Consider the following 16,433-nt stretch of genomic DNA (forward strand, 5'->3'; position numbering starts at 1 on the left):
ATTTTGTAAAATAGTTCTCAAATTGCATGCGTAGTTAGCGGTTAAGCCTAGGACTAGGGTTTAGTTTATAATTTTTAGCTGCCAAAATGTGAGTTAAGCTCTAAAGTCTTTTTTTTTTTTTTAATAATTTATAATACTTTATAACAACTGTTCAACTGTTTTTAAACATTATGCCATCAACACAATCAACAAATGATGAGCCACAAATCTTGTCTCTCAGTTATAACAGATTTTGATTTTTGTAAATAAGTTTTATATATAGAAGAAAAACATGCCTGCTTGCCAATGCAATGCAAGAATTCCTATTTAGTTTATACTATTTAACAATAAGCAAACGACAAACTGATATACAATATTGGCCCCCATGCTTGCCTCAGCTGAACGCAACTGTTATACGCGCGCCATATTTGTATCGCAAGCATTTTTGAACTGCTTAAAGAATATGACAGTTTGTAGACTTACGTATGCAAATTATAAATTGAATTGTATAACAGTAACAGTATAATTGAAAATGAAGCTAACTAATTGAAATGTGAAACATTCTGCATAAACACAACTGTTATACTGTTTTATAATTAGACTTCGAATAAGTAGCCTGCCAGTTATTGTTAATGAAAAAAACAAAACTATTTCCTAACGACTAAAATTTTAATTTAAATATTACTTTTTATACAAAAACACATAAAAACTCGACTCGTATTTTTGCGCATAAGTCAAAATAATTAATTTATTATTACAAACATGTAGATTTGTTATATAGCAAAGGCAATTTACTTGTATATATAGCTAATTCAATTTGTATATTCTGTATGTATGTGCATTACAAAGAACCATGTAAAGATCGAAGAAAATAACACAAATGCCTTTGATAATTGTTATTTTTATATAATAAAAACAATGTTGTACGCATATTTGCATTTGGTTTTAATAACTTCATTACGGTTGCAGCAAGAAACTGAGATCAGCCTGGGGGGCGTATTCCAGGGAAGAACCATCACTGTGAATTTAAAATCATAGTATTGTAAATATTTTAAAGTAAAGTCTATAAAGAAATCATAAATTGAAAAGACACAACAAACAAATATTATATAAAATGATATTTGACAAACTAACAAATGAATTTTTAAAATTACAATACAAAAACAATTTGTATGGAAATGTAATTGTAAGTGAAAGTAAAGTGTAATGTAATGTAAGTGGAATTTATTGTGATCGCATTGCAGAAGATAATGGATAAACTTACGCTTTGAAAAGCTTAGCATGACGCTCGCCCAGCAGCGTTGCCTTATCGCCCTGGATACGCACACTGGTGCCCTCGCGCAGTCCAAGTACTGGACGGCCGTGATACGCAATGAACTCCTCAATGCGCTCATCACGCGTCTCTCCCTTGTGTTCGGTATTGAGGTCCGTTTCCAAATAGTGTGGATTGATATTGAAGGGCACCAAGCCGAGCGCTTCAAAGCTGGGCGGATGGATAACAGGCATGTCGTTGGTGGTGTGTATGGAGCGTGTGGCAACATTAGTACCCGCACTGCTGCCCACATAGGTTAAGCCACGTTGCAGCACCAGCTCACGCATCAGTTCAACCAGCTGCAGTTCATAGAGTTGCTTGAGCAGCACAAACGTATTGCCGCCGCCTACAAAAATTGCCTCCGCTTCGCGCAGCGCTTGCCCAAAGTCTGGCTTTGTATGCAGTCCCTCTACGGCATAGCCCCAGGGCTGCAAAGCGGCTCGCACCGTTGCCGTATACTTGTCATGATCTCGCAGTGCAAACGGAACAAAGAGCACAGTCTTAACATTCTTGCTGTAATACAAAATGTTAAAAGTGCTTTGTTTTGTTTTGTTGATGTCAACCTTACGCATTAAATAACTCCTCCAGTTGGCTGCGTGCATGCTCCAGATAGCCATGCCCATGGAGTCGTGAGGAGGATAACAGCAGCAGATTACGTGTGCCAACGTTCATGATTAAATCTTAACTGAAACACATTAATCCGCAAATCTTATCGGTAACTGTTTTATGGAAGCGCAGCTGGCAGCTGATAAACAAAATGTTAAATAACATATCGTAATTGGAGAACTCTGTGACTGCTATGTTCTTGCAGTGTTATAAAACGGCAGATAGGCAAGGTGCAGTTTGGCGGCAAACTGAAAATTCAAATTTGGGTAAGTAACGACAATTTAAAAACAATTTTTGTTCCAGCTTTATGGTTTTTTTTTTTTACTTTATAATTGTTGGCTTTTATTTAGTTGGTGCTACTACTTTTTGTACAGTTTGCCAGATCCTGTATTTTAAATATGTTATTTAATATATATATATAAAGGTATATATAGTATTAGTACTTAGTGTGTATGCAGTGCATATATGTAAAGTCGTATGGAAGCTTAAGTTTGAAAAAATAAATTCAGCTCTTAGCCGTTTTTTTAACATGAACTATTAGTATTCGTTATGTGTTGATTGTTATTTTTTGTATTGCTGCAGCTTACAGTGCATTTAAATTATTATTTAGAAACCTAAAGGGTTATTATATGAGAGAATTTAGTAGTTGTTGTGATTAAATTGTATAAACACCAATTTTTATATATGGATATATATTAAATATTATAAAATTAATTAGTTGGTTGATAATTTTATGTACATTTTTATATATTTATAATAATTAATCTTAATATTAATATATATATATATAATATAATATACATATTTATAGGAGCCTAACAGCAAAATTAGCTAATGCAAAAAGGAAGTGGTTACATATTTAGTTTAGTTTATACCAAAATTTTATACATATAGATTTCTTTTTTTTCTGGCGTGTCGGCAGAGGGAGGCACGTTTTGGTTTTTTCATTTAGTTTAAGGAAGTTACAGAGCAAGTTTGTATGTAACGAAAGCTTCATAAATTTGTTATATATATATTTATTAATTTTCTTTTAGAATATTTTTCTTTTTGCTTGCATGTTAAGTTACTAGGTTTTTGTTTGTTTGTTGCTTAAATACATAATATTAACAATTGGCAATTTGTTTGCATTAAATATACATACGCACACTCACATACATGATCACACATTCGCATACAATGTGTGTAGAAGACTTTTCAGAATATTTTTTGTTTGGTTTACAATGTTTTTGCGTATTTATAATATTAGTTCATGTATGTGTATGTGCGCATGCATGTTGGACACTACTGGGCCATCTGCTCATCGGGCAGATCCAGTATCCTTTCAACAAACTTGGAGATATCTGTATCACGCCTTAAATGCTCAACAATGAATTCATGTTGCAACAATTGCTCATAGTTTGGTCTCGCCGTATACTCCCGTTGCAAGCAGACTGCTATAAAGCTCTCAAACTCTGGAGAGAACTTGTCCTTGGGCAAACGCGGCGGATCATCTGTCACAACCTGCAACCATAAAGAAAGATATAACTAATGTTTGTTTATTTGTTTTTTTTTTTAGGACTCACCTGACGCAGCTGCTCAAAGGGCGTCTTCCATTTGTTATAAGGATACTGGCCCGTGGCCATTTCAATCATGCTTATGCCTAGAGACCAGATATCCGAACGTATATCATATTGTGCGGGATTGCCCTGCGGATCAATGCGTTCTGGTGCCATATAAGGCTTGCAGCCAGCATCAATAGTCTTGGCCACCGAATCAACCAAATATCCTACAGGTTAGTAACAACATTATAGAACGTGTTCACAACATATTATAATTCAAATTGATTTACCAGAGATGCCAAAGTCGCATATCTTAACTTGGCCACTGCGATTAATCAATATATTGGAAGGCTTAACATCGCGATGTATAACACGTAGCTGAGCATGCAGATAATGCAACGCGCTGACCACACTCATAGCAATCTAGAGATTGAGAGAAGAAACCCGTTTAATAATCATACTTTAAGCAATTATTCAAGCTCATTACCTTGCCGAGCACTGGTTCCTCCATGGTAAGTTCATTTTTAAATACCTTGGGGTAGAATTTGTCCAAACTGGTGTTCATTACCTCCATGCAAATCCAAACATCGCCTTCGCGATACATTGCACCATAGAAATGGACCGTATAGGGACAGTCGCTGGAACGCATCGATATATCTAAATCCATGATGAGACGTTGCTGTTCACGAAAGTTAACCGTCATTGGTATGCGTTTGACGGCCAGCACCGTGCCCGTTTGACGGTGTCGCATCTTCTCGACAATTCCATAGGCACCACGTCCTAGATCGCAGATCTTCTCCAAACTATCGGCATCGATGTCAAATGTCTGATCGCCAATTTGTATGGTGGCGCGTGAGTCCAAATTGCGTGGAGGCACTCTATAACGGTAAGTAGTATTATTAATAATTATAACAAAATCAGCGAAATAGAAAAGCAACAAATTTGCAATTTCATACAAATATCACTTGAATTTCTAAGCAGTCATGTGCTTGCATATAAACGATATTTGCCGCATATACATTTTAACATGTTATATTTTACTCTTTCTATAAAATTACCTATAAATTAAAAAAAAAAAGAAACAATTCAGAATTTTAAATGTAAAGCATCGATTTTTAATAACAAGATATCGATTTCACGCACTCCCTCTCTCGCTCTCTCTCACGTAAAAAAAAACATTTACTTTTCGTACATAATTTAAGTTTTCCAAGTTTTCACATAGTTTTTATTAACAACAACAACAACGACATCAGTGTCATAACCCTTCATTGCACTTACAATGCTGCCGGCTGATTGTCAGTTGGACCCACTTCGATGCGTGGGGGTCGCGGACGTCGTGACATTGCGGCGCTTTACTTCTGTGAAGGTGGCTCTGCTTGTGGATGTGCTTGTGTGTGTGTGTGTTTGGCGGCTTGCACTTGCACTTAACAATTTTCACGCGTGTTCTTTTTACTAAAATTGCAATTCGTTTAGTTTTATTATTTTTGTCACTTCGTGCGTAATGTGTGTGCTTTCTGATTGGAATTCGGCGTCGAACGAAAACAGCGACGCGACGGTCTGCTTTTTTTTTAGCTTTTTGCTATTTCTACCACATTTGGTCAAAGTGTGTGTGCGCCATGTAAATTTATCTGCTGCGTTTTTTCGGAATTCCCAATTGCCGCGTTCGTTCCTTAAGTTTGTCTCTACTTTATTGGCGTGCACTTTTCAAGTCTTATTCGCACAAGAATCGCGGAAGGTTTCCCAACTATTTTTTGTTTTTAATCACCGCTTGGATGACAGTGTGTTGATTGCAATGTGGGCAGCAGCTACAGTGAATAGTAGTTTAGTAGAACTGTGAGTAAGAAAATGTTAGCTACATCGTATATCGTATATAATTCTTTAGTTTTCGTTATCAACCGGTTACTGTTGCAACTTGTATTAGTGCGAGCAGGCTAACATACGAGAATTATTTTCTTTTTTTCTTTTTGTACTCAAATTATTTATTGTCGACCGACCGCCACAGCTGGTGTTTGCCATTTTACAGCACCTAAAGCGCAACTAAACTTTAAAATTGTTTTAGTAAAAATTTCGCAAAATATTTTGCAATTACTTATCTAGTAAATACTAAAGCATTTAAACAGAACACGTAAAAAAAAACAAAAAAAAAAAACAGTTCTTGTAAGCAAATTGGGCGCTTTAAGCTTATAAATGTAGTTTTTAATATTTAGCTAATCAATGATTATTAAAGTCATTCAAATATGTATATATTTGTTGCCAAGTAATATTTTGGTTATTTATATTTCATTCATTATTTATAGTTACGTTTGATAAAACTTAGTGTTGCCACACGCACGAAACTACGCGAAACTATCGAGCAGCATTTTTTTTTTATTATCGAATGTCATTGAGTCAAGGTATAGTTAAAAACGATGAAAGTTATTGTAAATATCGCTAAGTTCTTTCACGGCTAAGTACATTAAATATATAACTTTAAAGTGTTTCTACAAATAAGAATATTACTAAATAAATATAAGTGCAAGTGCTAACGATAACGATAGATCACATTTTATATTAACAAAAAAAAAAAAACAAGAGTTCGGCAACAGTTTCACACTGTTTTTTAGATTTACATGCGAATTTAACAGCAAATAAAACAATATTAAGTGCAAGGAATAGTGCAAAGAACATAACACATTAAAAATCACATGTTTGCCGTAAAATACAAGAAGAAAATCCAAAAAATATAATAAATAGCAAAGAAGGAATTGCGAGGCTGCTTTTGTTGTTGTTTTCGTGTGCGCTGCTGCGTGCGTCTCTGTCGCGCGTGTGTATATGTGTGTGTGCTGCATTTTGTTATTGTGTTTTGGCTAGTGCAAGTGGAAAGTTCAAGCGTACGTGCATAAACAATATTAAACAAAACACACACACACGCGCTTTGTGTGTGTGTGTGCGCTTAAGTACATGTATATGTATGCGTGCACGCGTGTGTAGCGGAAAGGAAGGAAAATCGAATTTTAGTAACAAAAAAAATCTAAAAACAAGCAAGCACAGCACACAAGCAAGCGAGAAGAAGAAGGCGCAGCAGTAGCAGCAGCAGCATGTCCACCACCATCGAATTCGAAACAATTGGCAGCCGACTGCAATCGCTTGAGGTTGCCTTGCAAGCCCAAAACGAGTCACATGAACAAATTGTCTTATCAAATGCAACGCCAAAAGCCGCCGCCGCTGTCGTGAATGCCGTTAATGCTGTTAATGCCAACTCACCCTCACCCACAAGACCAAATGCTGTCGGTGTCGGCAACATCAACGTAGGAACAGCGCTGCCACCGGCGCTACCATCAGGTGTATTTGCACAGCCGCCCAGGAGCATGCGTCCAACACCCAACTTGCCCATATGTAAGTACATACATACACACACAGCCATAAACAATTACAAATTTAACAGTGTGTGTGTGATAAGCATTTAATATAAAGAATACATATGTGTAATGTCATGCCCTTAATCAAAGGGCTCTACTTGCTCTATTGTTATCGATCTTTGCTTTAGCTGTTGATTGCCATAGATAAGAAAAAGAAAAACACAAACAAAAACAAATCAGACTCAAGCAAGCACAAACGTGTATTTTGCCAAATGCAAGCGCAGTTAACTGCACTGTCGGCGTAGCTGCTGTCGCTGCGCTTCTGTTTATTTTCTTATACGCAGCTTGTTCTTATTGGAGTTACAGTTAGTTTTCACTGGAATATTTATGCTAGCGTAAATTGATTACTAGTGTGCACGTGCACTTGCTAGAAATTAGGGTGTTAGCAAAAAATGAAATACAATATAAATGATTTCGCTTAGTACTTCAAAAACAAACTAATTTATGTATTTTATATAAATGTTATGCACTTGCAACTTAGCAGGTGATTAAATTTAACGTACATACAAACCAATTAATTATTATTACTTACGTATTATACATACAAACAAATAATTCGAGGAAATCATTGAAAGCAAACTTTAAAAAAAAAAACCTAAAAAAATTTGTTCACCCCTTGTTTTATATTTTGCTGACTTGTTTATCTATATTAAGTTACTATCTCAATTACATACAATACACGCATGCATATGCACGTATGTGTGTGTGTGTGTGTATACTATTTGAATTGATATTTGTTTAAAATTCCATTTGTAATGATAATGGCTTGCGTTAATAATAGCAAACAAATTCAATTGAAAAATTACATAAAGTTTTAATTATATTTGATTCTTACATTAAATATATTAAACTCTCTATTTATGTGTGTGTGTGTGTGTGTTTGATTTTTCGCCTGTTTATGTCGCTTTCGTTTTTGTTTTATTCATGTTTGTTGGCATTTTTTCTGCTTATATTTTGGCATTTCCGGAGTAATGTCTTCTTGATATGCGCACGCCGCCGTCGTTCGCACTCGTATTTGCTTTTTCTTTTTTACGCTTTACGCTGCGCGTTTCTTCACCCCCGCCATACGCACACACACACACACACACATACATGCAAGCATTAGCCAAATTCAGCGCAGGCAGAGACAGCAGCGCGACTTGCTTTAATACTAGCAGCCGCTTGCGATGTTAGGACAATAGAAGAGCGTGCAAGCGAGATAGAAACATTGAGATTTGCTTATCTGTGCATTGTTTACAAATATTTTATTTAATGCTTGTTTCTGTTGCTGAAACTTAATAACTTCATATTGCGTTTGCCAATATTAAAAATAACAAGCAATCTAAGATTTAAGTGCGACTACGTATTTTTCCCATGGATTCAGCACAGTGGTGCAAATATGATTTGCATGCTTTTAAATACAAAATGATTGAATTTAGTTGCAAAATATGCTGCTGCTAACTGTTCTAACTATAAATTCGTCAGCTTATGACATTGAAAAATATTTAGCGACAAGTTTCTTTTTCATATCTAAAGCTATAAAACTAATCTCTTAACTCTTGCTCACAGCTGAGGTTGGCACAGTGCGAAACCGTCACATGGTGCTGCAACTGACAAAACATGCGCATCCCTCGGAAACGGAAACAGATAAGAAACTCAAGATGATAATGGGCCAAACGGGTAAACTGAACATCAATGGTCGTCAGTATCCGACGGATATCAATGATTTGCGGCACTTGGGCGATCTGGGCAATGGCACCAGTGGCAACGTGGTCAAGATGTTGCATCTATCCAGCAATACAATCATTGCCGTCAAGCAAATGCGACGCACCGGCAATGCGGAGGAGAATAAACGGATACTTATGGACTTGGATGTGGTGCTCAAGTCGCATGACTGCAAATATATTGTCAAGTGTCTTGGCTGCTTTGTGCGTGATCCGGATGTTTGGATATGCATGGAGCTGATGTCCATGTGCTTCGATAAGCTGCTGAAGCTTACCAAGAAACCAGTGCCAGAGCCAATTCTAGGCAAAGTTACAGTGGCGGTAAGTTGATGCTGATGCGATTAAACAAAGCACTTAAGTCACTCTCTATTTGCTATTGACAGACTGTAAATGCCCTGGCGTATCTAAAGGACAAACACGGCGTCATACATCGCGATGTGAAGCCTTCAAATATATTGATTGATGAGCGCGGCAACATAAAGCTCTGCGATTTTGGCATCAGTGGTCGTCTGGTGGACTCCAAGGCGAACACACGCTCCGCTGGCTGTGCCGCATACATGGCCGTGAGTTGTTGGCCCCACCACCCAACTGTTAATAAACTTGCATTGAAACTGTTAACCAATTGTTTTGGCCTATTACAGCCCGAGCGCATTGATCCGAAGAAACCAAAGTATGACATACGCGCCGATGTCTGGTCGTTGGGCATTACTCTTGTGGAGCTTGCAACGGCGCGCTCACCCTACGAGGGCTGCAACACGGACTTCGAGGTGCTAACCAAGGTGCTCGACTCGGAGCCGCCATGTCTGCCACGCGGCGAAGGTTTCAACTTTAGCCAACAGTTTCATGACTTTGTAATCAAGTGGTAAACAACTCTAAACTTTAATTGAATTGAATTTGAATTAATGTGCAAATTTGTGTATCGCAGCCTCACCAAAAACCATCAGGATCGACCCAAGTATCCGGAGTTGCTGGCGCAGCCGTTTATTAAAATCTATGAGCTCGCCGATGTGGATGTGCCCAGTTGGTTTCAAATGGTTATGGACAGTGCTGCGGGACGAAGAATGCGCGCCAATGGTGATTCCACGCTCACCCGGTGAGTTCTACTTACAGCGAGCGAACCAGATGCTGCCCACCAATCCACCAGTCCCCCCAAAGAAGCTACATCAAGTATCTTCAAGCCCATTCTAGTCTCAGCCCCTGCCCCTGCCCCTTACCCAGATCTCAGCTCTCAGTTCTCAGTTGCGTGTATGTTAATGTCTGTGTGCGTGCGCGTGCTTGCTGTGTATGTGTGTGTGTGTGTGTGTGTGCGTGCGTGTCTGTGTGCTATGCATAAAGCTACGTTACTGTATTTTGTTTTTGCGTTTCCGCTTTGGTTTTCCGTTTCCATTTTGCGTTGCGTTTTTATGCTTTTCCTTAGCCTAACTCTGTGCACTCGCCAACAAAATCTAATCTCTGAACATATAAAAACAAAAACAAATTATGTTTTTTTTTCTGAACAGGTAGGCCCAAATTACTTTCTTAACTTAACTATAACTGTAGGGTGTTTGCTATATATGAAATTTTTAATTTGTTCATACTAGACATATATATATATATGAATTATATATAAATTTAAAACTTGGCAAAACTAAATCGAATAGCAAACATTTGGCATGTCTACTTAATTATGCTTTAACTTTAACTAGTTAGTATTGATTCTTAATTTCCTTGCCTAATTTGGTTTTTAGCACTGTCTTAACTACACCTTGTTTACTTTTCCGTTATTACTCCATTTATTTTTATATTAATAACACTTTTGTAATACTGATACACTAATTTCGTATTCGCACAGTTTAAATTTAAAAAATTTTAGAGTGCGCAATAGTAAACTCTATATGCTCTATAAATGTGTCTGTATATAAAAATTGTAAATGAATAATTTTCTTTTGTTCAAATGAAATGAATTTGACTTGGAGTTTGCTCAGAACTCAAATTCAAAATGAATTTTTTAATGAATTTATAAAATTCGCATTTGTTTTTTCAAATTGTAAATATTGTCACTCAATATATGTATATTGAATTCAATTTTGAGTTAGCAGCATAACTGTAAATAGTATTTAACAAATATAAATGTTTGTTTTGTTCGTGTATCTAAAGTTTAATACAAAAATAAACTATTCATTTATAAAAAGCACTTTTAAATAAACATAAACAAAAAAAATCGAACCTTTCAAGCCTCCCTCAATAAGAAAATCCTTTTCTACATAATTATTGAAAATATATTATATTTATTATTTAACAACAATTTTGTGAGCAAATTTGATTTCTCTGTGTGTGCGTGCGTGCGTGTGTGTGTGTGTGTGGTTTTAATTTTTGTTGATTTACGTTATTTCATCTTTTTTATTAAAATTTTTTGTAGGTTACTTAATTCCTAATACCATATTATCATAATAATTACCAAGAATCAACAAGAAATATAAAATTTACCTGACAAAAAATCGCAACAAACTCCCCGATAAAAGAAAAATACAAAGAAAAACAAACAGAAAATCCCGAAAAAATATAACAAACAATATAATTCAACATATGTACAAGTACAAGCTTTATATATGTTATAAACAAACATATATGAACTATATATAAAACGTAACAAGTTTACAGTAAAAGACTCAAGTACAGAAGCAATATTTACAAACAAATTTGATAAAAGCAAAAATAAACAAACAAACAAAACAAAACTAAATGAAACAATCAATATATATATATATAAATATATATATACTAAAATGTTAAATTCAGTAAGTACAAAGTGTTTATTATTGTTAATTAATTAATGTACAATTTGTATTTTTATCATTTATTAATAATTTGCATTTTATGAACTTTTGGCGTTTGAATGTTGTAAACTAACTTTGCATGCTCGTTGTTGTTGCTGTTGTTGTAATTTTAACACTTTGCATATATTTTTAATACAAAACGATATTCGGACGTTCAAATTTTAAGATCACGCAAAAAAAAGAATTAAAGGTAATTTTTTTTATCATTTAGAGTTTAAGCAAAATTCAAAACACACACTTGGCCTGTCTCTCCCATTGTTTCAGCTAAATGTAATTTAATATAATATATATTTATTTGAATTCAACGAATTTTCGCTTGCGTTGATGTGCAAATAATATAAATGTATTTTTTTTAAAGCAGCAGCAATTTCATTTTTTAGCAGCTTCATACTCCATTGTTGTGTATATAAAATTTTGAAAATTTATTTACATTACTCCTGCATTTTATGTTGTTGCTATTGACACATTCTTCAGATTTTCCACTCTTCAGCTTATGTATACATATATTAAAAAAATTCCATCTCGTTGTTCATTTCATTTTCGTTATACACATAAGTGAACTGCACTTTGGCTTCAGAGTTTTTAATTTTCAGTACAGACAGTTTTCGTAAATTGTAAATATTAGCAATTCATTTAAAACAAAAACACACACACACACATCCATGCTAAATCCACTCGCTCTCTCTCTCTCTCTCTCGCTCACTCACTTGCTGTCTGTCTCTTTTGCTGCCATGTGCCATGGGCAAAACATAACTGTGTTTTATATTAAATGTATAAATGGCAATGTTTAAAGCTTGGGCTGCTGAAGTTTATTAACAAAATAATAAATATTAATTACAGAACAAATGCAGCAAAGTTTGGCAGAACAACAACAACAACAACAGCGCGCAGTCCAACAACAGCAGCAACACCAACAGCAGCAGCAGCAGCAACAAAGACAATAAGACCTACGCAAATACCAAGTTATCAACAGCAGCAGCCACCACAGTCGCCGGCGTCGCAGTATTTCATGCAATCAGCCATACAACTACCTCAACAGCAACAAGCAACAGCAATACATACGACGACAACAGCAGCAGCAGCAACAATAAGCACTGCTGCTGCCACAGTGGAAACAACAACAACAACAAATGTTAGTTATTTAAGCAGCGGCGGCAGCAGCAGCAACAGCGCCAGTCCGCTCTCCCCGCCCGCTGCCATTATAAGCAACGATATTGGCAAACTCTATCGCAAGTCGCCCTTTATGCAACGCAAACTTAGCAATGGCTCCCAATACAACAATAAATACAATGACGAGAGCCCCAAGCGCGAGTCCGTGCTGAGCAGCATAGGTAAGTCATGGAACACACAATTGCAATTGCAAACTTAACTCAATTTGTTTTGCTCTTCAGGTCAATCAATTTTACGCAACTTGACCACATCGCCTTTTAGTCAAAAGAAACATCATGCCATGGTAACGGCAACAACACCAACAACAACAACCACAACACTGCCGCAATATAAAAGCAAACTCGCCACGCCCACAGAGCATATCACGCCCAGCTGGCGGCTACCAGCAACAACAACAACAGCAGCAGCAGCAGCAGCAACACCAGAGCATAGCTTAATGCCCTTCGTCGATACCTGTGATAGTAATAATAGCAATGTAAATGCATTGAGCTTACCCAAGCAGCTCATAGCAGACAACGCGCTGCTGCAATTAAACAATCAGCAACAGCAGCAGCAACAGCAGCAACGCTTGCAACCAGGCAATCAAAGCCCCATAGGTAAATACACTAGCGCTTATATTTATTATATTATTTATATAAATTCTATTTGCAGTGCTGCAACGTTTCTATCATCAACAAAATCAGCTGCGCGAAAAGGAAGCTGCCGAGCGACAGCAGCAGCAGCAGCAGCAACATCACTACCAGCAGCAGCAGCAGCAGCAGCAACATTATAATTATCAAGCACAGCTGCCGCGTTCGCCAGCAGCCACCAGCACAAATCCATTTCACAGCAATTATGTGGCGCCAAGTTCTTCACACTCCACCTCTAGTCAATCCTCTACACAATCAAATTGCTCACAAATTGCAACAGCAGCAGCAGCAACAAATGTTTGTACTGCTGCTCCTGCTGCTGCTGCTGGACACTTTGGCATTGGCAATGCAGCACAACTGCAATATCAGCCATTGCCAACAGCAACAACAGCTGCGACAACAAGCCCAACAGCAGCAGCAGTGACAAACAGCAATCATTTGCCCAAATCACCAGAGCAACAATTGCCAGCATATTTGGTTGGCAGCAAGTTGAGTAAATTATATGCGCGTCGTCAGCTGCTGGGACAAAGTGCAAGCAACAGCAATGAGCAACATCAGAGTGTGTATGCCAGCAATGCTGCAGATTCAGGTGAGTTCAGTTCCTGCCTATTCATTTGCATTTGCTGCTTCTTATTGCACTTAGCTGCAGTTGTAGCTGCCCTGGTTACAACTGTTGGCAATTGTTTAATTGTTTATGCTCTGCTTGCTCATATTTTTGTGTTACCTTTTTTCTCTTTATTTACGCTCACACACACATATACACACACACACATACACACATACAACTGCACTTTTAACGCACGCCACAACTACAACAACAACAACTCATTGCACCTACTTCATGCACCTTCAATCATCAAAAGGCTGGTTCAATACACTCGCTGGCGCCATGAAGCGTCAGTTTGCGACCTATGTTAAAACCCAATTGAATTCCACAGCAACGTCGCCCACAACAGCAACAACAACAACCAGCAGCAGCCTGGGCCAAGAGCTGGAGCCGGCGCTGGCGCCGCAGCCGCCGCCCTATCGCAGCGTCATTAGCAATGGCAGCAGCAGCGCTGGCGGCGGCAAATCTTATTATTATCATCGCACGCTCTCCGCAGCGAGCAGCAGCAGCAGTCACAATACCAGCCAAAGCACCTCGCCCACCACAGAGCCCTTAACTGGGCCAGGTCCTGGTCTGACTGGCGGCGGCGGCGGCGGCGGCACCAGCGGCTTTCTGCGTCGCTATGCCAGCAGCGGCGGCAGCCTTGGCTTGCATACAAGTGGCAGCATTAGCACGCCACCATCGCCGCATCTGCTCGCTGGTGTGGACAGACGGCATCGCAGTCCGGATCCGCCGCCACGCTATAATCGCGGGCAATCGCCGCTGCTGCTGCGCAAGAATCTGCTCGAGCTTAGCGGACAGCCGCCCGGTTCGCCGCTGCTGCAGCGACGGTAAGCATATTTATATATATATATATATTTATATATTTAACACATTTTCTTTATTGGTAGCTATGTCTCTGCTTCGCCGCCATTGCCGCCACCACGACGCGGCTCCGAGAGCGTGCCCGGATCGCCGCAACATTTCCGCACGCGCATTCATTATACTCCAGAGCCTCAGCGACGTATTTATCGCACTATAGATCAATGAGTAGCGCTGCAAATAATGGTCATGTGATGTTGGTATGGCTTCGATAGGGATGCCGATGATGATGATGACGACGACGACGAACTTGCAGCAACAACCTCGCGAGGACCAACAACAAGAACAAGTTTAAGTGCCGCTGCAACTCCCACATCAACATCAGCAACAGCAGCAGCAGCAACACCAACAACAGCTGCATTAGCCTTAGCCACACACAGACATTCAATGGATTTGTGATTTAACAACAACAACAACAAACAGCAAACGAAAGTGTTCAAAAGTCTTATAACATTTAAGTCTAGGTCGTAGCAAAGCATGTTGCGTCTTCTAATGTTAGTTACTTTCACTTGCTTTCATATTTTCTCTTTAATATTTTTATATAATGTAAAATGTTTTTTAGTAGGCGGTAGTAGGGCTATGCACAATTTGTATATAAAGTTACGTTAGACGAAAAAGAAGCAACAAGCAGAAACAAAAACTAGACAACAACAAATTTATAAAACTCGTAAATGCAATAGAGCGCCATATGTAGATTTATTTATATATAGCTAAAAATAATAACGAGTAATCAGGAACAGAACAATTTCAAAAGTAATACTTAATATACAAGTAAACATTGTGCCCTTTAAACATATATATATTCGTATATAGAGGGCCCTAAATATACAATCACATATATATATATATATATAGAGATATACACTATGCAGCAGGATTTAATATCAATATATCAAATTGAAATATTGTCAAAAACACAGCTTTATAGATTTTAATAGATTCCAATTGAAGTAATATCATTTGTGATGTGAAGTTTTCAAAATAATTTGCTTTTAAGCATTTCATTAACAACAAAACAATTAAAAACCACAAGTTGCTCTTATATAGTATGTACACCCAGAGAATTGTTCACTTTGTTGCATAGTGTAAGCAAATAAGCTGCGTTTTTTCTACATAAAGGCCAATGTATGTATTTATATATAGACATGTATAAACAAATTGAATTACCATGAGAAACAAACAATAATTGTGCAATAGTTAGAGTTTACATTTCGTTTGCTAGCTTAACTAACTGATATATAATGCATATAGACAGACAAGCAATAGTTTATATCAAAAAAAAAAACTATAAGTCTTAGTAACTATATAAACGATGTACGATATACGATATATAACTTTTCTTTTTTTTTGTTTATATCAGTCTTTAAAGCAAGTTCCTTACAACACTAAAAAATATAACGAAAGAGAAATATTTAAATATATGTAAAGAAATATATTTATAAAGCAAACAAATCATTGTGCTAAAATCAAAAGGCAAAAAGCTCTTAGCGGATTCTAATGAACAAAAAACACAAAAATAAAAACCATATGTTAATTTTTTTTTTTTTTTAATATATGTGTGTACATATGTATGTAGCTAGCGACCTCAAGAGTTTTTGTTCCTGCGCGTTTGTAAATTATACAAAAATTTAGTGAAGCTATAACCTCAAACTAAAAAAATGAAAGAATTCAACTTGTAATTTGTACATTCATTTGTTGATTTGTTTTTATGTTTCCTTCCCACTTATTTTTTTTTTTTTTGGCATTACTTAACCATTACAGAAACATCGTTTTTATGATTGTAAATTAATTTATTTAACGCAAGCATCAATAAC

At 37.1% G+C, this 16,433-nt stretch overlaps 3 protein-coding genes across 5 annotated transcripts; 1 reads left to right on the top strand and 2 right to left on the bottom strand.

Moving 5' to 3' along the window:
- Positions 1–733: 733 nt before the first annotated feature.
- On the bottom strand, positions 734–2,030 carry LOC108605986 (probable alpha-aspartyl dipeptidase). Its single transcript, XM_017995808.2, has 3 exons — positions 1,860–2,030; positions 1,244–1,804; positions 734–997 (listed from the first exon to the last, which is right to left on the bottom strand). Exons 1-3 carry the CDS (start codon positions 1,961–1,963, stop codon positions 937–939), a joined length of 726 nt encoding a protein of 241 aa, XP_017851297.1. The 5' UTR covers positions 1,964–2,030; the 3' UTR covers positions 734–936.
- A 945-nt stretch (positions 2,031–2,975) lies between these two features.
- LOC108606720 (dual specificity mitogen-activated protein kinase kinase 6) lies at positions 2,976–5,218 on the bottom strand. The gene is made up of 5 exons (XM_017997102.2): positions 4,714–5,218; positions 3,923–4,313; positions 3,726–3,858; positions 3,460–3,662; positions 2,976–3,397 (listed from the first exon to the last, which is right to left on the bottom strand). The coding sequence occupies exons 1-5, from the start codon at positions 4,776–4,778 to the stop codon at positions 3,179–3,181; spliced, it is 1,011 nt and encodes a 336-aa protein (XP_017852591.1). The 5' UTR covers positions 4,779–5,218; the 3' UTR covers positions 2,976–3,178.
- A 666-nt stretch (positions 5,219–5,884) lies between these two features.
- On the top strand, positions 5,885–15,448 carry LOC108606719 (dual specificity mitogen-activated protein kinase kinase hemipterous). 3 transcript variants are annotated; one of them, XM_017997099.2, is made up of 10 exons: positions 5,886–6,810; positions 8,382–8,857; positions 8,920–9,099; positions 9,178–9,398; positions 9,462–9,629; positions 12,193–12,683; positions 12,744–13,118; positions 13,174–13,740; positions 14,015–14,588; positions 14,649–15,448. In XM_017997099.2, the coding sequence occupies exons 1-10, from the start codon at positions 6,513–6,515 to the stop codon at positions 14,785–14,787; spliced, it is 3,489 nt and encodes a 1,162-aa protein (XP_017852588.1). In that variant the 5' UTR covers positions 5,886–6,512; the 3' UTR covers positions 14,788–15,448. The 3 variants fall into 3 exon arrangements, with proteins under 3 accessions (XP_017852590.1, XP_017852588.1, XP_017852589.1); XM_017997100.1 differs by having other exon boundaries at positions 5,889–6,810; positions 14,090–14,588; XM_017997101.1 differs by lacking the exons at positions 12,193–12,683; positions 12,744–13,118; positions 13,174–13,740; positions 14,015–14,588; positions 14,649–15,448 and adding an exon at positions 10,935–11,261 and having other exon boundaries at positions 5,885–6,810.
- The last annotated feature ends 985 nt before the right edge of the window (positions 15,449–16,433 follow it).

Source organism: Drosophila busckii, chromosome X (genome assembly GCF_011750605.1).
Source record: "Drosophila busckii strain San Diego stock center, stock number 13000-0081.31 chromosome X, ASM1175060v1, whole genome shotgun sequence".
Classification (NCBI taxonomy): Eukaryota; Metazoa; Arthropoda; class Insecta; order Diptera; family Drosophilidae; genus Drosophila; species Drosophila busckii.

Excerpts from the sequence above, each read along its gene's own strand:
- LOC108606719 (XM_017997099.2), top strand. The coding sequence starts at position 6,513 with ATGTCCACCACCATCGAATTCGAAACAATTGGCAGCCGACTGCAATCG. Across the intron at positions 6,811-8,381 it reads AACACCCAACTTGCCCATAT|CTGAGGTTGGCACAGTGCGA; the intron begins GTAAGTACATAC and ends TCTTGCTCACAG. Across the intron at positions 12,684-12,743 it reads GTCCGTGCTGAGCAGCATAG|GTCAATCAATTTTACGCAAC; the intron begins GTAAGTCATGGA and ends TTTGCTCTTCAG.
- LOC108605986 (XM_017995808.2), bottom strand. The coding sequence starts at position 1,963 with ATGAACGTTGGCACACGTAATCTGCTGCTGTTATCCTCCTCACGACTC. Across the intron at positions 1,805-1,859 it reads CTGGAGGAGTTATTTAATGC|CAAGAATGTTAAGACTGTGC; the intron begins GTAAGGTTGACA and ends TTTGTATTACAG. Across the intron at positions 998-1,243 it reads CATGCTAAGCTTTTCAAAGC|TGATGGTTCTTCCCTGGAAT; the intron begins GTAAGTTTATCC and ends TTAAATTCACAG.
- LOC108606720 (XM_017997102.2), bottom strand. The coding sequence starts at position 4,778 with ATGTCACGACGTCCGCGACCCCCACGCATCGAAGTGGGTCCAACTGAC. Across the intron at positions 3,859-3,922 it reads AGGAACCAGTGCTCGGCAAG|ATTGCTATGAGTGTGGTCAG; the intron begins GTAATGAGCTTG and ends CTCAATCTCTAG. Across the intron at positions 3,663-3,725 it reads ATGCGACTTTGGCATCTCTG|GATATTTGGTTGATTCGGTG; the intron begins GTAAATCAATTT and ends ACTAACCTGTAG.